Source organism: Neofelis nebulosa, chromosome 2 (assembly GCF_028018385.1).
Source record: "Neofelis nebulosa isolate mNeoNeb1 chromosome 2, mNeoNeb1.pri, whole genome shotgun sequence".
Classification (NCBI taxonomy): domain Eukaryota; kingdom Metazoa; phylum Chordata; class Mammalia; order Carnivora; family Felidae; genus Neofelis; species Neofelis nebulosa.
In genome coordinates this window covers 36430919-36454765 of record NC_080783.1, presented here as the reverse complement: position 1 = coordinate 36454765, position 23847 = coordinate 36430919, and the positions used below count along the sequence as shown (strand labels likewise).

Below are 23847 nucleotides of genomic sequence, written 5' to 3'. Positions count from 1 at the left end.
TGCGCGCGCACTCTCTCTCTAAGATGAAATTTTAAAACTTAGAAAAAAAACTTAATAGGAAAAGCAAAACATTAAACACAGGTTAAAATGATTTGTACAACACACTTGGAAAGACAGAGACCTGACCACCCCCTTTTCCTCCCCAAGAAAAGAAAGGTAAAATAATTGGATATCCTTTACCACATTCTCCTTGGCTTAGTGAGATTTATTTGTTTGAATAGCAGTGTTATACTAAGAGCAGCTAAGCTGCAGACACATAATACACTTGCTATAAAAAAGAACATCTTAAAACCAAAGTGAATGGTTACACGTCTGTCAGTAGGAGTGCCCTGTCTTAGCAAGAGGAGCGCCCGAGTCGGGGGAGCGAGGCTGCATCTCATAGCTTCCCTTTCCATGTCTACACAGCAGAGAGCATGATGCAGGCAATGAATAATATATGCGTTCTTTGCTCATTTTCAGCTTTTTTATTCTGCTTTGCGGTATGCTAAATTACATATTAAACATGAGATTATAATGATACTTCAATCAAGTACACAAAGCGAAAAAACTGATTTGGAGGAATTACTTTGTCATGAAAAATTCAGTTAATGTTATCTGGCAGCCTTTTGCTCTCCCTTTCTATCGCCGCTTCTGAGCTATACTATCAGAACTGAAAACTTTGCCATTCTAGTTGAAGGAAACACTTCCCCTGGGCTTTGGAGTAGGACAGGACTACCTCTGAGAGCTCCTCCCCTGAGGCGCGGCTGAGTGGCTTGCTTATCTGCTAGTGGCCCCCTCGACGGTGAAAGAGGGATGTTGCTACCTGCCTCAGAGGGCTGGAAGGATTCAGAGAGATGATCCGAGTAAAAGGCCTAGCACAAGAGACAGACTCAATGAGTGTCTGCTCTCTCCTCTCCATGCAATCATTTCATACATTGAAGGCAATCACCCAGTGAGGGATTCTTTTCAAGCTGTCACTTGTAAGCCTCCATCAACAAGAGTCATGAGGTTGGGCCTAGAACTAAAACAAACTCACATGAAAACAACTTAAAGGGACAGTTGGCAACTGGTTAACACAAGGCAGGATGCATCCCCACTGCATATGTGAATTGAAGATTAAATGAAAGGGACAGTTGGCAACTAGTTAAGACAATACAGGTTCACACAGGTGACCAGCCACTTGACTGTAGATGAGCACATAGTCAGTTTGTGTTTTCTACCAACCCAACCAGCTGCTTGAGTTCATTGCCCGATTATTTTAGCATATTGCAGATTTGTGTTAGTCCTTTAATGATCCCCAAAAGAGCAAGGCTTGCTCAGGATGACAGAAATAATTATCCTACAGTCTATGTCTTAAAAAGACTATAAACACCGTATCACCATCATAGTAGAAATCTAGTAACATTTTCACAGTTCAATAACTTGTGCCAGTCATTTTGTTCCTCAAATATTTAGCCATAAAACCTCAGTTAAGGGCATGGAACAGAGCTGCTTTATTTATTTTTATTTTTTAAAGGGAAGCATTTAATTATTTATTTTAATGTTTGTTTATTTTTGAGCCAGGGGAGAGAGAGACAGAAAGACACAGCATGAGCATGGGAGGGGCAGAGAGACAGGGAGACACAGAATCCTAAGCAGGCTCTAGGCTCTGAGCTGTCAGTACAGAGCCCAAGGTGGGGCTTAAACTCACGGACCGTGAGATCATGACCTGAGTCAAAGTCGGGCAACTGACTGAGCCACCCAGGTGCCCCCAAGAGCTACTTTAAAAAGATATCTATATGTTAAACAAAATAAGCCAGATAAAAAGACAAATATTCTAGGATTCCACTTTTATGAGGCATCTAGATTAATTCATACAGCCAGAAAACAGAATAGAAGTTACCTGGGGATCTGGGTGTGTAGAGGGGAATGGGGAGTTATTACATAATGGTTACAGACTTTGTGTTTGGCATGATGTAAAGTTTTGGAAAAATATAGACGTGAGGGTTGCACAACACTGTGAATGTAATTAATGCCACTGATTTATAAACTTAAACATGGTTAGAATGATAAACTTCATGTTATGTATTTTTACCACAAAAATAAGTTTAAAAAAATATATCTAGAGTCACAGAGAACATGTGGATGTTAAAGGGGTTGCAGGAAAGCACTGGAAGGTATATGCATTTGCAAATTACTTGTTCTTTCGTTGCGATTTTAAGTTAACAAGAGTCTCCTCAGTCTTTCCATTTGATCAACATAATAACCTATGAGGTGGACAAGGAAGGTCCTGTTAGCTCTACTTATTTTAATGGATCAACACCCAAAGGACCTGGGATTTTTTTCTTTTAACTCTTCCTTGAGTAAAAACAAGTAAGCTACAGAAAGATGTGTTCATGTTTCCAAACTGGAACAGCTAAAGAAGACTGTCTAATAAGAGACCTATGCCTAAGGTATGGTAAGTTAGGATGCTTGGGACAGACTATATGGCTGAAGGGAGAGGCTGCAAGTGGTAACTCAGGGGGACATCAGAGGAGAAGGATGAGGGTGTCAGCACCTAAGCACATTTGGAAAGCTGAAAGCAAAGATAAATACACAGATACACAAACACAACCTATCTGGCCAGACAGAGAACAGCTAAATCATGACTGCCCTCCCTTTAAATATATATGCCTCAGCCTGTAATTGTTGCCCTTTTATGGACTTTTCCATTTTTCTTTTCTCCTGCCTTCAAAGGCTGCTCTTTTGAACTGCAGGACACTGGATGTTCAAGAAAATGGATACTGGCCATTGAACCATCATTCCTTTATACAATCACCACATCTGAGAGAGGAAATACCTAATACAGTTTGGCCTGGGGATAATGAAAAATTATTTCAAAAAAAGTCGGTTTTTTTTTACTCATGAGCTAAGTCTGTTTCACACAGTCCACTAACCTACTTTCTGCTTTGAAGTAGGTAGTATTGGATACTCCACTCTCGTCTTCCTAGGTTGAAAGCTGTATTCCTCTCTCATCTTTCCCACTGCATCCCCAACCCATTGCAAAGTGCCCGACTCCTAACTAGGACCCCAGTAATGTTGATGGAATACATTGTTGAATTATGTTTTACCTTCTCAGAACAAAAATGCATTCTTTTTCACATTACATAGATTGAACCTTAAAAATGTAGGGGCGCCTGGGTGGCGCAGTCGGTTGGGCGTCCGACTTCAGCCAGGTCACGATCTCGCGGTCCGTGAGTTCGAGCCCCGCGTCAGGCTCTGGGCTGATGGCTCGGAGCCTGGAGCCTGCTTCCGACTCTGTGTCTCCCTCTCTCTCTGCCCCTCCCCCGTTCATGCTATGTCTCTCTCTGTCCCAAAAATAAATAAAAAACGTTGAAAAAAAAAAAAAAAATTAAAAATGTATGCACCTGTTCTATGACAACTTCAAACAAACTAGGTGAGCTTATTTCCACCCTGAAAGGCAACTGAGCTATGCAATTTAAGTGAATAATCTGGACTGTTTAAGGGTAATAACTGTAGGACTGATGCTGGGGCCCATATTATATGTCCATGCTCACTGAGGACTACTCCAATAAGATGTTCCATAACCACACAGCATACCAGAACCCTAAATCAAATCTCCCCCCAAATTTAAGTAATAGAATTGAGACCTGTTTGACTGAAAATGTACTGGCCATCAACCACCAAATTACTATATTCAGTGTTTCTAGTTCAAAACATTTTAGAGCTGCCAAGAACACCATAAAAATAATAAAACTTTGCCGTTTATAGCACTTTCTAAAACATTTTTATATTTAATTCATTAAACACATTACATCAGTGGTTCTCAACCAAGAGTGATTTACTCCCCTCATAGGACATTCAGCGATGTCTGGGGACATTCTGGTTGTCACAACTGGTGGGGGAGGGATGGTGGCATGCTACTGGCACCTAGTGGGTGGAGGCCAGGGATGATGCTAGCCATCCTACAACACACAGGACAGCCCCCCACCACAAAGAATTATTCACTCCAAGATAAACAGGGCCAAGTTGAGAACTTGTGCATCAGAATAACAACTACTTGCAAGGCATATGTTGTGCTGAATGCTGAGGAAGTGCTGGTGGACGAGAGATGGCTTCTGCTTGCGGGGCAGTCCAGCAAGTGATGAGAACCAGCAGGTAGCACTGATAACAGTCTGTGATAAGCGCTGTGACAGGGGTGTATACAAAAGTCCACCAAGAGCAGAAGCAACTGCTTCAACCAGGAGGTCAGGGTACTTCACCAGCAGTGACTTTCCAGCTTGAATTTGAGAGGTGACTTCATCAAGTACAAGAGAGCACTGCATACTAGCCAGAAGAAATCATATATGTAAAAGCAAGCAAGGATCAAACTGAAGGACCCTAACAACACCAGCATTGTGTACAGGGCTACCAAAGCCAGACATTAGCATGGCGTATCTCCCTGGAAGGCCAGTCTCACATGAACAGGAGGAGAAGTACAGGTAAAGTGATTTTTATGGCATCAAAAACAAATATCAAAAACACAGGTATATGGAGCAGAATATAAATTTTGCATGATTTTTTTAAAATATCACCAGAAGTTGCTTTGTTAGACTTGTAATGCTAAGGGTTGTTCCCACCCTCAGGAATATTTTGGGGACATTAGAGCAATGGCAAATGTTCTAAAGTAATTCATTCCATGTGTCTGGAGCACAAAGAGGATGCAGGTAAAAAGGGGAAGGTGGTGGCTCCGGTGAGAAGTCAGGCTGGATGGTGTCATGTGAACAATTCTTCTAGGCTATGTTAATGCAGTCTGTACCTCTTTTGGGCAGGGCAGAGGCAGTCACTGGAGGCTTGCAGAGGAGGAAATGGCAAGTTCTCAGTGTTGGAAAAGCAGATGATGGGACAAAGGTTAAAAGGTGGTTAAGTCTAAACGAGGAAATGGCACAAAGGAGGAAGATTTCAGATATGAAGGCAGTAGAATCCACAGGATCAAACATTAGAGTGATAGAGAAGAAACTTTTCAGGCTGGGCAACCAGCAGGGGTGGAGGAGGGGGTGTGGCGGCAAGTAATGAGAATAGAAAATGGGGGGGAAAAGAGGTTTTCATGGTGGGGATAAAGGTGGTCTCAATCAAACCTCAAGACAACCCTGCAAATTATGTGAAATATGCATAGATAACAATCATGCCCAGTTTACAAATGAATTCAGCGAGGTCCTCAAGGTAGGTGGGCTTGCCTGGGATCACACACCCAGCAAAAATAAATGAATGGGGGAGATGGCAGCTAGGGCTCTCAGCTCCCAGTCTAGGTTCTTTCCACTCATGCTGTCTCTCTAGCCACATATTACAGTGATAACTAAACTTGATAATCATGATAGATCAGTGATGGCCAAATTTCCATTGGCTCTAACAGCCCTGGATAAAATTCTGAATTGGTGATATTAAGTTAGGAGCTTGTCTACTTCCAAGTAAAGCCCATTTTGACTTCCATATAAATCCAAGAAACAATTAACTGTGACTGTAAAAGTCAGGACAAATGAATTATTTTTCCTAACTCTTCTTTATCCAATACCTGTATATGATCAGAATAACTTCAAATTTTTATTTTTATAACTACATAAGCAATCACACTGGAATAAATGAAAATCCTAGCAATAAGTGTTAGCACCTGGATACATACCTACAGGTAGGTACTGAAGTGGCCTGTGTGAAAGCTGTAAGCACAAGATTAAGTACATAACTGATGGTCAAGAAATACCAGTGTTCCTTTCTACCTAGCTACCTACTACTCAGATACATACCTTCTTGAATATTTGGGGGAAAAAAAGATTAATAGCATCTCAGAGGATTTAAATTCTAAAACATGCTCCACAACACACATGAAAAATATTCAGTTCACACCAACAATATCATGTCTCAATAATAATGGCTGATACTGGGGGTGCCTGGGTGGCTCAGTCGGCTAAGCATCTAACTCTTGATTTCAGCTCAGGTCATGATCTCACAGTTCATGGGATCGAGCCCCATGTCAGACTCCCCACTGACAGCACAGAGCCTGCTTGGGATCTTTTCTCTCCTTCTCTCCTTGCTCTTCCCCCACTCACTCTCTCTCACTCAAAATAAATAAACTTAAAAAAAATTTTTTTAAATAATAGCTGATACTGTTTATGCAAAATCATTGTATGCCAGACACCAGGCCAGGAATTTATGTGATTTATCTCATTTACTCCTCATTATATGACTTAGAGCTATTACTATCCTGGTTTTACTTACAAAGAAACAGGCTTGTAAAAGTGAGGTCATAGAGGCCTGTAAACCAGGACATGAATCCAGATCTAACTGATTCCAGAATGCATGCTCTTAACCAGCAGGCTTCCTGCTTCCCCCCAAAGACTCTATTATCCTAGAACACAGATCAGGGCACATCAAGTTTCTACATTCTTGTCACCTTCCCTTGAACTTGACAGACATGCAATTAGTCCATTGTCTTAAATCAAGTGTAGCAACTCACACAGGAAATGGATTTCCATTCATAGCTTTAAACAATGTCAACCCGAGTTCATTTCACAGCAGTCCTAAGCCGCTGACCATAGCCACCAAAATATTACCGCATCATTAGAAAAAGTGGGTCCCTTGCCCATATACACAAATGGAAAAGGCAGCCCTTTCCCACTCTGTTCCTTCCTTTGATCTTGTCTACCTCTTATTTTTGTGGCTTTAGCTTCTCATCGCTTCACTAAAAATGGAGTACCTCTTTTTCTCATGATATATTTTCATGTGGCAGAATCACAGCAGAAACTATACAAGTGTATGTGATGTAAAGATCATCTTTCTTTGCTAGCCAGGGGAAATGCTCAAAAACTAAACAAAAAAAATTAAGATGGGTCTGACATAGTAGACTCACTCCATTGACTAAGTAAAAAAATGAATGGTCTGGAGCCTGAACCTTGGGAGGGGAGGTCTGGATTAGGATCTCAACTTGCCACTTAGCCTACTGAGGAAGCCTGGGAAGGCAAAGTGCTTCTCTGAGTCTTGGTTTCCTGATCGATAAAGTGGAGACACTGATACCTACCCTCCTGTGATACACGTGAGAAGTTAAAGACTGTGAATGTGAAATGTTTTCATGTATGCCCATTACATCAAAGCTCTCGGGAAGTGAAAACTTCTACGCTAAAACAAAACAACAAAAACAAAAACAAACACCACAACCTCCATGTTTTTTCCACCTAGAGTGCAGAGTAACTATAATAAAAGATAGAGGACAGCTGTCTGAGCAGGCGTGCCCCTCTTGCGAGAAAGTCCACCAGTGGCTTTCTTCGTTTCCCAGAACCCCACCTGGATATACTGACCTGGGAGAGAGGGCATTCTTTGGCTAATGTGCTCTGGTTCATCTCTTTGAGCAGTTCCTTTAAGGCATTGCGGACTGTGGCATGATTCCACTGCTCCGCAGGCAAGTCTTCCAACTTCGAACAACTGGGAAACAGAGCAAGAATGAACACCATGCAGACCTCAACAAAGGGCCCTGGCTGCAGGGGGTTCTGAGTGTGGCAGTTGCTCCTGGGTCCTGTGCCAGCAGTAGGAAAAGTGCTAAAGATCAGGGTCCCGTGTGGGCCCTACATGAGGGAAGGAGAGCAAAACTGCTTCTCTAGGACTAGGACAAAGCCCCACTCGGTCTCTCTAAGAAAAATAGTCACTTCAGATATGAAGAACTGTTAACGATTTAAAATATGGCTTTTCCAATCTGTTGATGGGAATGGCATGGCAATGTGATTACAAACTTCCACAATACAAGTTCAGTTATTGGACATCCCTAACGTTAAATGTAAACAAATGTTCCTTTCAATTCAAAGCGTGAAGGCTCACTCTTCACTCTCATTGAACGATTCAGAGATGTTGCTTTCCTAACCAAAAAATAACTTTTAAGATAGGACACTAAAGCATTCCTAGGCAAGGATGGGGATGTTGGGTCCCCATTAAAGTACAGATTCTCCAAAATGAGCAAATTCAAAACCCTTACACTAAAGGACAACATCTCTTAAACCATATGACTTATACGCACTTTACAATACAAGACTCTGCAGAGAACCTCTAGATTCTTTAGAGGCATAACTTGCTCTGGATGCTGTACCTGAAAAAATAAAATCACTTCCAGAACCTCTGCAGGCCGCAGAGTGTGCTTCTTCGAGGCAGCCACCAGAAAGGGAAGAAAAAGATGCCCAGTGCCAGCACCTTCCTGGGAAGCCTGCTACACTTGCACAGAAGTCAGCCCTCAAAACACAAACCCAAAAACAGCAGAAGTGTTTATTCTTCAAATTGTATGTGCTAAGTGTTTAAACAGAGAACCCATTAAATTAGGGGCTGTGGAAAGTTCCCCTTTAAGGGCCACAGATTTTTAATGATTTATCAAGCTTCCCCTAGGTTACCACTTCACTGCTTCTGAAAACAAAACATAAAACAGTTGGAATGTGGACTATAAAGATGCCTGGTGAAGGGTCCCTCCTCTCTCTCCTTTTTTTCTCATTTCATCCAGTGTCTAGAAATCAACAAAGACAGGACGTGCTAATCTCTGCAGTGACTCTCTGAGTGACAGAGCAGCTCCACGAGTGCAGAAGGGCAGATGTTCAGAGACACCCACCTTTGTAATTGGATTTTCAACGTCACAACATGATAGACATCTTGCAGCATGTCGGCCACTGTTGCGTCGGGGGCATCTGTCACATAGCTGAGGGGGAGAGGGTTCCACCTCCCCAGCTTGATTATTCCTGCAAAGAGAAGAAAAACATAATAAACACATTTCTGCTATTTATTAAACCTTCTCATTGTTTGTTCAATGTTAAGAAGGTCATTCGATAGTCAACATTCAAGGCCCATTCAGAGATATTTTACAACCCAGTGCAATAACCTATTTCTTTCTGGCCGACAACTGAGTTAACTATACAGGAAGATGAGAATGAAAGGATTGAGGTTTAATCATGGACAATCAGTTCTTTTATGTTTTCCTGTTTCTTAAATTACTTAGAAAACCATACGGATACTTGCTTCCCCCAAAGTCTTGTTTCACATTCTAACTTAAGACTGATGCTAAATATACCGGACTGCTGATTTCATAGACAAAAAAAAAAAAAAAAAAAAAAAGCAAGCCTTAAGTAAATATAAGATTTGGTTTTGAATTGTACAAGAAAATTCCTGTGTGTGGGCTCAGCACACACACAGTCACATCCTGACTGTGGTGTGATCCCCAGTGCAAACAGCATTTGGAGCTGATGAACCAGTTAGAGTTCACTTCCAGATTCGTGTTTCACCAGGCAGAGGGGTTATTTTCCAATAGCACAATGACTGACCACAGATCAGAAATAGCAGAGATGCCTTCAGCTTCCTTTTTTTTTTTTTTTTTTTTTTCAATTTTATTCCTCTGCTCTTTTTAGAGTGACAATGGTTACCATTTCCCTGTGGGTTTCCTGCTGCATATGGTAAACATGCATGACAATGGAGAGAGAATAAAAATCCTGGTCAAACTTACACTATACAGAGCAGTGATTTTAGGAATACCCTTGTGACAAGAAGATTCTTCCGATAGCTTCAGCAACACGTGGTGAAAATGCTAACTTAGTCATAAGATGGACGCATCTTATCTGGTCCATATATCTGTGTCCATAGGGCACATATAACATTGATGAAGAAAAATAAAGAAAAGATCAAGAAAAACCCATTTCACAAACACAGAGGGACAAAAATTTTATTTGTATGCTGTGAAAAGCCCAATGGTCCCCAAGGTGTCAGAAATTGTCATACATACATTCCACTAAAACAGTTGTTTTGGTGAAAGAAAAGAAATAGAAATTTTTGACAATACAGGTGGGTCCAACTACAGTGTTCTTTCAAAATATTTTTTATCATCAAAGACAGAGAACACCTGTATACCCAAGTGAACTTTTAAAAGCTTCGCGAAATGATGCTTTATAGCTCTGGGGTAAAATTCCAATAATAGGAAATGAACTTTCTGGTCAGGGCGTGTCCTGTCCAAGATGAAATCAATGAATGCGCAATGCTTGACATAATGCTTGAAAACAGGGAATAAACAGAACAAAAATATTAAAATGATGCACTGTTTCAGTATTAAGATTTAACAATCTGGTGCTGAATATGCTGCAGTATAAATAGTGCCTGGACTCAGATCCAATAAAGTAACACAGCTCTCATTCATAGTACCGTATGTCTCCAGTTCTGGCTCCTTAAGTCACATTTCACTTGCCAAGAAAAGCTGTTTTCTTGTAGGGATAGTTTTCCTAACATTCTCTCTCATGACAATGAAAAGTGCACAGCAACGCAGCATAAAGCAGTCTCGTGAAATGAACATCCAGGGCTCACTGGACAAGCACCCATCAGAGCCTGGGTCTGCTTCCTGGCTTCCTTTACTCTTTCTGACATTTGAAAATACTAAAAAAGATAACATGCAACATGGCTAACATATTTCCTTTTTAAAAAATCACTACATTATTTTAAATCCCTTTCAAAAAATCATTATCAAGATAGCCCATGAGTTGAGTATAAATTGACCATGGTCTAAAGACACAGTATTTTGTCATAAGCAACTGGAGGGGAGAAAAATGAAGTCAGCAATTGTGCCCTATGATAGACATGACAAGTGGAGGAAGCTGATTTCGTGGGTATTTTGGTGACTAAGAAGACAAAGGTAACATGAAGCAAATGACTCTGGAAGTTGTCATTGTGCAGTGCACAACTCTAGGGGAGGTTCACCCATTCTGCAGTGTGTATGTCACTGCTCACTCCTTTTTCTTGTTGAGTAGTATTCCACAGGAAAAATATGCCATAATCAAGTCAGACACAACAGAATATCTCTGTAAGATTTAATTTATATAAAAATACAAGAACAGGCAAGACTACAGGACTAACCTATGGGATTGAAGTCAGAAAGCGGTTACCTCTGGACGGCAGGGGCAACTGACTGGAAAGAAACATAAGGGGATTTTCTTGGTTTGGCTGGTGGTTGCATGGGTATAAAAATTGTCAAATTCATCAAATGCAACGCTTAATATGCATACATTTTACTGTATGTAAATTGTACTTCAATACAAAAAAGGGTATTGGGGGAGGGATCTCTGCAGGATATGATAAACAAATCACTCTCATGGAAATTAGGTAATCTAATCTCCATTTAGGTAAATTCTACCTCCCCCCCCCCCCCGCCCCCCCCGCCCCCCACCTTGATGAGCCAGAAGAAGACTTGTCTGGGCTGGAATGAGGCACACACAGGTGTCTTTGCAACACTTAATACCTCCACAGAGAGCAGCTGCTACAGGTTGGTTTCTGCATCTTGAAAGAGAGCTGTTGAGGCATGCTACATTCAGGCAATGGGAAGTGGCACGTGCTCCTTTCTCAACCATATTAACTCACCTGCATGGTCCCAGAAGTCACGTTCTTTGCTCTACTATCTACCAGGGTCGGTGCATGCAAGGTCTGCTGGGACAGCCATGTCCAGAAGGCTGGTCTCCTTGGAGTACCTCTTTTTCATAAGCCTTCCCCCCAAACAGGCACTTTGTCTGATGCATTAACCCTCTTTGGAAATACATTCCTTAGATACAGTCTTCCTTCCCCAATATAAAATAGATAAAAATATTACTTGGGCTAGAAGTCAAATGTTAATTGAGGAAATCAAACTGGGAAGCAGTATAACAGTGACTAAGAATGCAGGCTTCCAAGTGAAATTGCCTCGGTTCACACCCTGGCTCTTCCACGTGCGATGTAACCTCAGAAAGTTACTTAAATTTCTCCATACCTCAAGCCTCTCTATATAAAACGGAACAACAGAAGTAGTGGCCACTTTGGAATACTGTGAAGATTGAATGAAAAGCCCTGACTTAGTACAGAGCCTGGATATAATTAATCTCAACAATTGGATGTTTACAGTAATTATTTAGACATTTTTAACGCTTCTTTGAAAAAAAGACATTGTCAAGTTATTTTTACAAATGTTGACTCAAAGTTCTTTTTTTTAATGATTTCATTATTATCTTTTAATCTTTAATTGGGTCATAGGCCTGTAAAAGATGCTCATTATTTTTTAATGTTATTTATTTATTTTTAGAGAGACAGAGTGTGAGCAGGGGAAGGGCAGAGAAAGGGAGAGAGAGAGAGAATCCCAAGCAGGCTCTGCACTGCCAGCACTGAGCCTGACTCAGGGCTCCAACTCACAAACCATGAGATCATGACCTGAGCCAAAATCAAGAGCCAGACGCTTAATCAGCTGAGCCACCCAGGCACTCCAAAGGCCCTCATTATTTTAAATCAAAAAGGGAGACTGCATATGAATTATATCTCTCCCCTCCTGTCCTATCTTATTCCACCCCTCCTCCCCTCCCTACTCATTTCTTCCATCCTTGCTCTTCAGTGCCTCCTTTCCTTCCACCCATAAGTAGGTTCAGATCTCCCCTACTTTAAAAGTAACAAAAACATTACAACAATCTCTTTCCCTTCAGTCTCTCATTTTTTGCACCACCAGATACATCGGAAGTGCATCTCCAATTCTCCATCGGACCTTCACCCCTAGATATCTATTTTCAAAACTCCAAGGGAAATGAAGTTCAGAAGGGTTGCATTACCATGGATGGTATCACCAGGCAATAACTAAAACCAGATTCACTTCAAATACCATGCTCTCACTCTTCTTAGAATCCTGTAAATCACAATGGTTCAGGTATGAGGCACAGAAAAGACTGGAAAACAGCCTGGTTCCAACTTTGGAAGGCCTCGAATGCCTGACTCAGTAACACATCGTGTAGGTCAGAGGTCAGGAGCAAGTCCTAGAGTTGGTGCAGGCTCCTTTGCCTGGTAGCTATGAGACTTTGAGGAAGTTGTGTAGTCTCTCCAAGTCTCTGTTTGCATTATCTGTAAAATGGGGATAAAACACTGTCTGCCCTTGAGGGGTGCCACAAGGCTTTAAATGAGAATGAGAATTTAGCACTGGGGATTGACCCACAGTGAATGATTAGTAAATATTCGGGGAAAATAGATCCTCGGGAGTTTTTTAGTGTAGATGTAACATGACCAAAGCAAAGTGATAGGAAGATTAACCTATAGTGAGTGCAGGTGGATTAAAAGAAGGCACCATTCTAAGAAGGGAAAAGAGCTGAAAAGTCCAGACAAGTGTGTCTAAATATAACCACTAGCAGCCTCTTCCTAGCTCCCCCCCACTGGGATACAGACCCCACTGACTGTTACAGTGCAGCAAAGGAGCATGAGGAAGAAACAACAAGCCATGTACCTGCTGGGGAGATCTGACTTGCAGTGTTGGAGAAAAACTGCATAACTGTAAGTATACGAATAGAATTGTCAAACCTCATGCTTTATGATTAGGTTTTACAATCCCTATCTGAAAAGTGAGAAAAACTTATGATTCAATTAGATAGTGGTATATGCATGCGGGGCACATGTGTGCGTACACACACACCCCTCAAGCCCAGCCAGGCATATAGTAAATGCTCAACAAATGACAGTTCCCATTTTTTCCCCCGAATACATTTCACACTCAGTCTGAGTACGGATCCCCAACATTCACTTCAGGAAATCATACACATTCTTCAAATTCTCCTTGAAAATAATTCCAACCCTGATCAACCAAGCCTTTTCTCTACATAGCATTGCAGGAAATATTCTTGGTCAATCTGTGTATCTTATAAAGAATTTACTTTATCATAATACCCTTTTATGTTACTTTACAGTTTGTGAAGTATTTTTTTTTTTCAAAGCATTAGTTCATTTTCATGAGGACAACAAGGGGTTAGTGTTATACCTGGATGTGAGCTGAAGAGTGACTTTTCAAGCACATCAGTGGATGACAGCCAGGACTAGGTCTGGGCTTCATCTGACAAGTTTTCTAGCTACTGGACCAAAAACCTTTCTTCTCAGCTCTGCTTATGTGCCAATGTTCACACATATGATGGGCCTCTGAAGAGTCTGGTCAATGGTTCATCCACAGTCACACATCAGGCAGGGACTTGATATTTAATGTTAAACAACAGAATATGTAAGACCAACGAGCGAACAGGTGACAAGCACAGAAGACTGAAAAGCCAGCTACACTTGAGACTTCTCTAGAAGAAAACGATCTCCCACGACAGTGCCATTTCAGAGACACCATTTCCCAAGTCTGTCTTTCCTATTTCCAAGGAATTTATCATCTGCAAACATTTGCAAAATACCTGGTGCTGAGGACTATTACAGATGCAGTTTCAAGGTCTTTGAGTAACAAATTATGGGACTTTATTTGGGGTTTTCAATTCATAAAAATGTTAATGTGACTGAATCAAGCACAATATAATAGATAAAATTGTTTCTATCCAGACAAGTCTGCTCGCTAAAATACAAAGGATCTACACACTCTTTGTACAATGCCTTTAGACCAAATGACAAAATTCAATTGTAGGTAAATTCCCATTACTGACATAAAATTAGGTTGGAAATGGAGGCAATTTTTGTCTAAAATTAAAAAGATGCAGTAATGGAAACCAGTTTTTTTTTACTCTCCCGATGGAGTATTCTGCCAGAGTCAAAGAGTTGACCTATCTCAAAAAGAAATCTCAAGAATGCTCTTTGTGTTCACATTTGTTATTTTTATCAGTTTGTAACCTATCTCACAGAATCCACATATTCTTCTCAGTGGAAGCATGCTCCATATCATTGGTATTATTTACCTCTAACTCTATGAAAAGAAGAATGGTGATTAATACACGGTATAGTTCATCAATATTTGATTCAAGTTTTCAGAAAGTCAGTCACTTCTGGGGATAAAATAAAATGTAGTGATAATACAATATAACCAATCAAATAGAAAATTTGTACTAACAACAAATCATCCATTCATTCAACAAATTTTTCTTTTGTTTCCCCAGCACAATTCACTATGATGCAAAGACAGCCCTTATACACACTATCCCTGTAATTACGGAGCTCACAATTGAGTAGAAAAGCTTATTACCACTATATATATAGCTAAGTGAAACCACTCTTAAATTAAACCAAAGAGATAGCTTTTACTCCCCGTGCCTCAAAAATGAGAAATATTTACTTCATGAGGGCCTGCGACAGATTGCCCGGAAAGAACATGAGGATAATTCTCGTGGTTTGCCATGGCACATAGATGGTGCTGATAGAACAGTTATACATTGGGGGTACTCTAGAATAAAGCCCACAAGTCAATCTATGAGACAGATACACGAAGCCAGCACGATATCAGCAGTATTCTTATAAAACAGCCCAATAAATAATTTTCTTGTATTCTAGGTGCATTTTAACATTAAAGCAAAGTGAAAATTCAGCATGGGAAAAAACAAGACATTAGCTTTAATATCTAAAAGCTGGGGCTTACATACCTCATAACTCCCTGCAAGAGATCTCAGCAAAGGAGCATCAATAAAAACCCCAACCTCAGAGCTAAGCCTTGGGGCTTCTGATTCACAGTATTATTTCCACAATACACTAACTGCTGATGGAGCCCCTTGTAAAAACGGGAGAACTCATGACGTTGATTGCATCAGTTTATCCTCCTCGGTGGCCGTGTCCCTGTGGTACAGCATATAATTTTCTGTTGTTCAGCTATGCTTTGTTAAAGAAATTAAAAACTGTCTGTGCCATATAAGAACATAGAATTATTTATCCATAAATCAGTTCACACGAAATCACTACCCAGCAGTATGTAATAACTCAGCCTGGGTTTCTAACCTGGGCCTGACGGTGGTATATCATCAAATTGTAACAGCATAAAGGCATAAATTGTAGCTATTATTGTTAAACCTGTGGTGGGAATGACTTCTCAATGAGGAAAGAAAAAAAAAGGCAAAACAAAGATGGTTTCTGAAGTGTCCATGTCTTCTTTTGTAATGCATGGCTTAGCTACACCCCAATAAAATTTACTGGAACTTTTCTACACCTTCTGCTTAGCTTTTAAAGACTATCTGTATTCCCAATGTTTTGCGTTGGGGTAAAAGTAAATGGAAAATGAAATAGCATTCCTCTGGCATTCGACATTATTTCAGGTACCATTATAACTTACACGAATCAATGAAACCTCAAAACATACTTGTCTGGGAACCTACAATACACTTAATCCCGTGTTTGTAATAATACAAAAGGAATCAACAGACAAAAATAAATAATTCAACAATTCAGAATAAATGTTGAAGCCATATTGTTATATAAATTTATCTAAAAATCAATAGATACACACATGCACATGCACATACACATGCTGAAAGCTCTACCTGGAGCAATTCAGGCATTATTGACAAACACAAACAAGGTGGGGTTTTTATTCTTTAAGAACATTAATTTTTATTCTTTTATTCTTTTTTTTTTTTAAGTTTTTTTATCTATTCTGAGATAGAGAGAGAGCATGTGATCAGGGGAGGGGTTGAGAGAGGGGAAGAGAGAGAGAATCCTAAGCAGGCTCAGCACTGTCAGTGGAGCCCTTTATGGGGCCCAAACCCATGAACCTGTGAGATCATGACCTGAGACAAAAATCAAGAGTCGGACCCTTAACCAACTGAGCCACCCAGATGCCCCTAACTTTTATTCTTAAATCATACCTGTATCTTTCAGGAGACATTATTATCAGGAACATTATTAGCACTAAACTCTGAAATATGGGGTGCCTGGCTGGCTCAGTGGGTAGAGCATGAGACTTCTGATCTCAGGGTCATGAGTTCAAGCACCATGTTGGGGGTAAAATTTACTTTAAAAAACAAACAAACAAACAAACAAACCCTGAAATATGAATTCAGAGCATTTTCTCAATAGACTATAGTGATATATAGCTGTCTACCAATCTTTTCCGGAGCTGATCACCTCCTTCTGCTACAGAAACATTCTACTTAAAAAATATATACAGTACCATTTGGTGCCTTGTAATTCTATACATGGTTTTTACATTTTGCAGCATAAAGATTTTGTCTCCTGTAATAGATGCTGCTTCACATTTGGGAAATGTTATGTTATAACCCTGACTTTTATTAGATTATTTAATATAAGCACTAAGTAACTAGACTAAATTAATAAAGACCCTATTTAAAAAAAAAAAAAACAGAAAGAGAGAGAACAAGATTATTCCACAAATTAAATAAAACTTTCTGAAGTTGGTATTTTAAAAACCTTTATTTAATTTTCAAAATTCCAATTCTTCTGAAAAACAGCCAAAATATTGGTCAGGATATGAAAAAAATATGGTTGGCATTTAGTTATTTGTTTCATAAGAGTGCCATTCAAAACTATTACATGGGGAAAGAGGACAAATAAGAAAGAAAAGTGTTAGGAGAAATTATTTGGGATCAGTTCTAAGCTTCTGACACTGGTTAAAAATTACTTCATCTGGCATATATTTTCTTATTATTGTTCTCAGTTTAATCACTATCTAAAAGAGTTTCAAATTAAAGGATTAATTTTGGCAGGTAACACAACCTTCTCTTTTTTTTCTCCCTTCTATTCAGGAATACATTTGCATAAAGAAATTTCCCTCTAGCACTTGTCCCCCTAAAATATCTTCAATAATCGAAGGCACAAGGGAAAACATATACTCTGTTAAACATACTTTGCTACATTCTAGCAGATGCTATTCATAACATGTTTAGCCAGTGTTTCTGCATCCTCTGGGGTAAGAAGTATCCACTGAAGATCTAAAAATACAGTTGCTGCACATATTTCCCGTCCTAATTAATTACATGTACTCTTTTCAGATGGGAGCTCCAATGTTGCAGTAAGTTTTCCCGATGACCTAGCTTCCCATCACTGGACTCAAGACCTTTGGAAACCCTATCAACTGCATGCTCCCAATTATATATTCCAGAATTGCTCCTCAGGCATATTCTGTTTCCTATAATTTAAGGTTACATAATATCTGATCTTAAGGGCAATATTATGATGGCATGTTGATTATCAAAGAAAATGCTGCCATATAATATGCAGAAAAACATATACTCATTTATGTTGTACATTTTTATTCATGTGCCAACTAACCTGATTTCACAGTAATTTGTTAAGGAACTTTAAGACATGGAAGCAAATATGACTGTAACTATTACGAAATGGCAACTGCTTTTGGTTTGAAGGCTTTTTGTTTTGTTTTGGATCCTTTAAGAACATTTTAATAATTTTTACTTTCAATACATCTTCATATAGACTCTACCATTACATCTTTTTTCTTTTTTAATTTGTTAATGTTTTATTTATTTTTAAGAGAGACAGACAGTGCAAGTGGCAGAGGGGCAGAGAGAGAGGGAGACACAGAATCCAAAGCAGGCTCCAGGCTCTGAGCTGTCAGCCCAGAGACCGATGCGGGGCTCAAACCCACAACCGGCGAGATCATGACCTGAGCCAAAGTTAGATGCTTAACCAACTGAGCCATCCAGGTGCCGCTACCATTACATCTTATAATGTACATGGTTTACAGGTTTCAGAGAGCTCACCTTCAAAGAAGTTCTGAAAATTCCCTGATTTCCACACTTGTGGGAAATAAACTATTTAAAGACAGCAAACCACACTTTTAAATATGGCACTACCATTTTAATGGCTCCGATACAGAAGCCAAGGATCCAATACAAAGGTGCTTGCTCATTAGGCAAATTTTTGTAATGTTTATTTATTATTTATTTTGAGAGAGAGAGAGCATTAGCAGGGAAAGGGCACAGAATGGGGGGAGGGAGAGAATCTCAAGCAGGCTCTCCATTGTTGGCACAGAGCCCAACACAGAGCTTGATCTCACAAACTGTGAGATGAGCTGAGCTGAAATCAAGAGTCAGATGCTTAACCAACCGAGCCACCCAGGTGCCCCTAGGCAAATGTTTTTTGAATCAAATCCAAAGTAGATCAGCAGTCACAACATACATGGTGATGAATAATGACAATGGTCTATCTGAGCCCCCTAAAATATTTAGCCATGTTAGAAAAATGCCATATGAATCAATGGGCAACTGAACCGTGGTAGAGACCTAGCAATCATTCCTGACAAGATGCCTAGTTATCCCATGATAGCTAGGCCGACAGCTGGAGATGACGACCTGGAGGATAGGTGAAGGTCAGAAATTGATTATTTTTTCCCCCAGGACTTTGCAGTTTAGGGAGCACTGTGCTATTGAGAGTAGTCAGATTAAGTGAATGGGTTCTAAATTCATCCCTAGAGCAGTTGTGGGCCCCACCCTGACTTCTAGAACATAAAGCTCCAGGGGTAGATCCCGGGAGATGCTGAGGATGAACCAAGTTTGAGAAGCACTGCCCAAGATGTCCAGTAAAAAGCATGAAACAAATCAATCCACTGATTTTCAAGAGAAGGGCAAACAGATCACAAGATTCCCAGGTTCCTTTTTTCCAATTTATCAGCAAATATTCTCATACTTGTCAAGTATAGTAAGTGAAGAGAAAGGAGAAAGCTATGGCATATGAGAAGAAAAAAATGGGGTCAGGACTACATTGTAACTGTTTCTTTTTAAAATTTGCAGGATTTGGCATAGGCCGAAAGGTAAAAGCAGAAGAAAATGGTTCCCCATCTATGCATAAACTCCGGAACGTCTTTATCTTATTTGAACTATATACCACCAGAAAGCAAGGGCCATGTCATTAACTGTTTTATACAACTCTAGCTACAGCCCCATACGGTACAGCAGTCAAGTATCAAGAAAGCCACTTTGTTGGAAGAGCAGCAGACTGAGATCAGGAAATGTAGGGCTGGTCTTAGATCTGCCCCTGTCAGTGCAGTGCTGCAGCTCTGCACCTGTGGGCAGCCCATCTAACTTCTCTGGGCCCCTATTTTCTCTTCCATAAAATGGGAATTTAAAAGCAAAAACAAACAAACAAACAAACAAACAAAAACCCACCACCACCAGTAATAAAAAATTCCTCTTGCCTGAATCACAAAATGGTAATTATAATAAAACATAAGCTAAACGCTGAAAATTATAAAGCATTGTATAAACATATGCTGGCATTCATGAACTGCAAGTTGACATAAGAGAAGAAACAACTGCATTTTTTTTTAGAATGCTTTTAAGGGAAAACTTCCTTTACTTAAGCAAAAACGTGAACCCTCTAAAATGTCACTGGCTAAGGTGGCAAGTCATCTGATACAATCAAAAGAATCTGGAGCAAGTCACTTAATCTCTCTGAAGCCTCCATTTACTGTCTTCAGGAGATGCTGCCGTCTGGGAAGTGTCAGCAGTTCCATGTTACCACCCACATTCTACTGCACAGCATCCCAGAGATGGATGGATGGAAGGGTGGGTAGGTAGGTAGAAAGGAAGGAAGCAAGGAGGCAAGGAAGAAAGACAGAGGGGGTTGGGAGGGAAGGAGGGAAGGAGGCTGGGCCACTCTGCCATGATCCATGGGCAGCACTAGCTTACTCTGCAGGTTCACCCAATGTTCCCTACCAGGACTTTGTCCCCACCATCCTGCTAACCCTCACCAAGCAGAAAATTGAGCTCGTACACTCCTAGCACCTTGGATATCCAGGAAAACCAGCACAAGAGACATTCTAGACAGCGGCTGAAGACACAAAGAAAGGTCTGAGGGGCTAAAAAATCCTCAAATCAAACTTTCTCATGGAATCCATGCCACCCCCAGAATCTTACTGATGATGTCCCCCTTGTAGCTCTGACATTCTAAATCAAAACACCGCTTGAATACTTTGGGGCCCAGTAATGGTGGCTTTGATTACTGTCATTTTAAACACGCATTAAGCCTTCAAAACTGTGAAAATAAACTCAACATTGAATTGGTGGGTTGATTTTTCTTTGATTAAAATTCTACTTTTCTATTAAAAAAAATGGCAAGCACCCAGCTTTTTGTTTCTCAGGGAGGGCTCGTTTTTAAACTTTCAAAGTATAGTAAACAACTTCTAAATTCAGGATAATTGAAGGTCTGCCAGTTGGTGAACAAAACAACAATGGCTTTCATATCAACCAAAAAAGGGAACATGGCTCAATCAGGATTTTTTTCTAACTGAATATCATTTTGCCAACTGTACTTCTTACTAAAATAACAAAAGCTGCTGCCTACAGACTACTAATGGACTACTACTTGAATAAATACAATTATGTTCATTAGTTCTTTACATTCAAATTATTAGCTAAGAGTGACTTTCCCAGAGATTCTTTTTTAATGAAAGACAATAACATAATTGTTAGCACAAGATGCTTTCGGATCAATTTTGTCCTTCCATAGCGCCAAAGAGAAGAAACAAATTGGTCACATGCTTCCACAAATAAGTAATTTCCTCATTAAAGATATATTTGTACAGATTTTTCTCGATTTGCAGTGGAGTTATGTCCCAACAAACGTATCATAAGTTGGAAATATCCTAAGTTGAAAATGCATTTACTACCAAACATTAGAGCTTAGCCTAGCCTACAGTAAATGTGCTCAGAACGCTTACACTGGCCTACAGTTGGGCAAAATCCCCTAACATAAAGCTTATTTTATAGTAATGTTAAATATCTCATGTAATCTATTGAATAGTGTACCGAGAGTGAAAAACAGAATGGCTGTACAGGTATACAATAGTGGTAAATGTGTCAGTTACTTGCCCTCGGGACCTCGGGGCTGACTGGGAGCTGCAGCTTGCTGTCATTTTTAGTTGCTCAATAGTGTATTATTATATTGATGTTATAATGATCCATTAAAAAAACTGGCTATTTATTTTATGCTTATCATGGTATTGCTATGTTACTACACTAGAAGAAAATAATTACCCAAATTATCCAATTAAATTATCAACCAAGTTATCACATTAAATTTAATTTATACCAGAATCAAATAATAAGTTATTAGCTTTTAAGTTCTGATACAACACTTTTCAGTATGATTCACAGTAAGTTAAACTTAAGTTAAATGCTCACAGACATTTATTTACCAATTTGTGGTTCTTATACGCTTGGAAACATCTCAAAACCAGCCATAATCAATCAGGGACTATCTCATTCATCTGAATGCCCTAGCCTTGTGACTGACACTTAGTAGAGAAAGAACAGAACAGAAAAAGGAAAGGAAAGGAAAGGAAAGGAAAGGAAAGGAAAGGAAAGGAAAGGAAAGGAAAGGAAAGGAAAGGAAAGGAAAGGAAAGGAAAAAAGAAAGAAAGAAAGAAAGAAAGAAAGAAAGAAAGAAAGAAAGAAAGAAAGAAAGAAAGAAAGAAAGAAAGAAAGAAAGAAATTCTTGCATAATATTATTGAAACCTGATTATGTTCAAAGAACTATGAATCCAATAATGATTGCAAACTTCTTCCCAGCCACATCTATGTGACATATAGTTTAAGCATTTGATCTGTATTTGTCAAGTAAAATAAAGAAATTAGAAGGAAGAGCTTTGTAATTCTCATCCCTGCTACTGAATTACTTGATGACACAAAATATTGGACTAGGGTGGTGCATGTAATAATGCTTATAATAAACCAGAATAAGACTCCTAAAAACAAATCTTTTCCTCATCCATAAAGCACTCCATGTGAAGCAGACTCATGTAAACAACTTATTCTGGTACTGTATTTGGGGCACAGCTACTTTCTCTGTCCTATGCATGATGATGTAGGCTATGAAAACTGTTTAATAGGTTTCTTGCCCCTCTATTGGCAAACAATAATTTGAGTTACAAAATGACATCACGTGAGATATCAGCCATGTTAAATACCCAGCAATTTTCAACATGGGCTTGATTTAGACAAGCATGACCCTGTTTTCTATAACGGTTTTTTATGCACCCAAACCTGGAGATAAAGCCCTAATTCTTTCTCCTTGAATTTCCAGTTCCTGCTTTGTTCATACAAACCTCTTATTCTTTTCCCACAAAATGCAGTCATTAGTATCAAAATATTTTTTCAAGATCTGCTCTAATAGAGTCATAAGAGATGCTTGAGATTTGCATATTTGCTGTCTCTATTATCTTTTTGGAAGACAATTACGGTTTCACCCCAGGGCATTCAAAATAACTGTTGCAATAATACAAAAATTCAATTGCCCAGAGTGGGTATCCTTATACAAATACTCATTCTGGACAATTTAAGGTACTTGCTTTTGCAAATGTAAGGCCTACAGATGTGTTTTACAAAAAGCAACAATAACATTTTGCATCTGGAAGGCAGAGGAAAATGACCTTTCAAAGTCACCACAGCACAAAGGAAAAGTCACAGTCCCACCCATCTCAGGAAAGCCCAAAGTACTCCAGGAGAAGAAGCCAAGTGACAGTGCAGAAATCAAATGCGCAGGCTAGTCTTCCTCATCGACACTGAGACACTTGCCCACGTGTAACCTGACCCTTAGTTGTTAGTAAAAATATCAGCTCTATTGTTAACTTACTCCCAGCAAATACATTTCTGCTTTAATGGAAAAGAAGATCTGGGTTCACACTAATCAGACCCAACGGAAGGCCATATTAGCAATTTGGCAGGTGCCTGAGGGCCATACCTAATCTGCATAAAATGAAGCAGATTGCAACCGCCCTCATCTTTTTTATTTTTAAACTGGTTTTTGAAGCCGAGCATACATAAAATCTCAGAGGGAGAGACAAGGAGATGGTAGTCATACATTTTCCCTCATGCCTTGATTTTCATTCTTTTTGTACAAACCATCTTCCTGAATGGCTGTTTACTGAAATCAAGATAACAGAATAAAAGGTGCTAGGAAAAGGAGTAGGCAGAGATCACAAATGCTTTAAAAAAAAAAAAAAAAAAAAAAAAGGTCTTATATCTTGTAATAGATCTTCACAATTCTCCCTAGTATAATTTAAATCAGTTCGAAGCTGAATTCAATGTTCTTATATTGTATAAAGACATGCTAAATGGAACTATGCTCTGAATTTTGGAAACAGGCTGCAGCTAACAGAAATTATAAGACTAATAATTATTTGTAAACCTATGATCTGTC

General features: G+C 39.5%; 1 protein-coding gene across 3 annotated transcripts in view; it reads right to left on the bottom strand.

The window, feature by feature from the left end:
- The window catches only part of SATB2 (SATB homeobox 2), a 194186-nt gene that overhangs the window by 103964 nt on the left and 66375 nt on the right, over positions 1–23847 (bottom strand). For all 3 annotated transcript variants that reach the window (XM_058710060.1, XM_058710050.1, XM_058710041.1), the window contains 2 exons: positions 8573–8699; positions 7287–7410 (listed from right to left, as the gene is read on the bottom strand). In XM_058710060.1, the coding sequence (XP_058566043.1) occupies positions 7287–7410; positions 8573–8699 (251 nt within the window). The remainder of the gene's footprint in view (positions 1–7286; positions 7411–8572; positions 8700–23847) is intronic.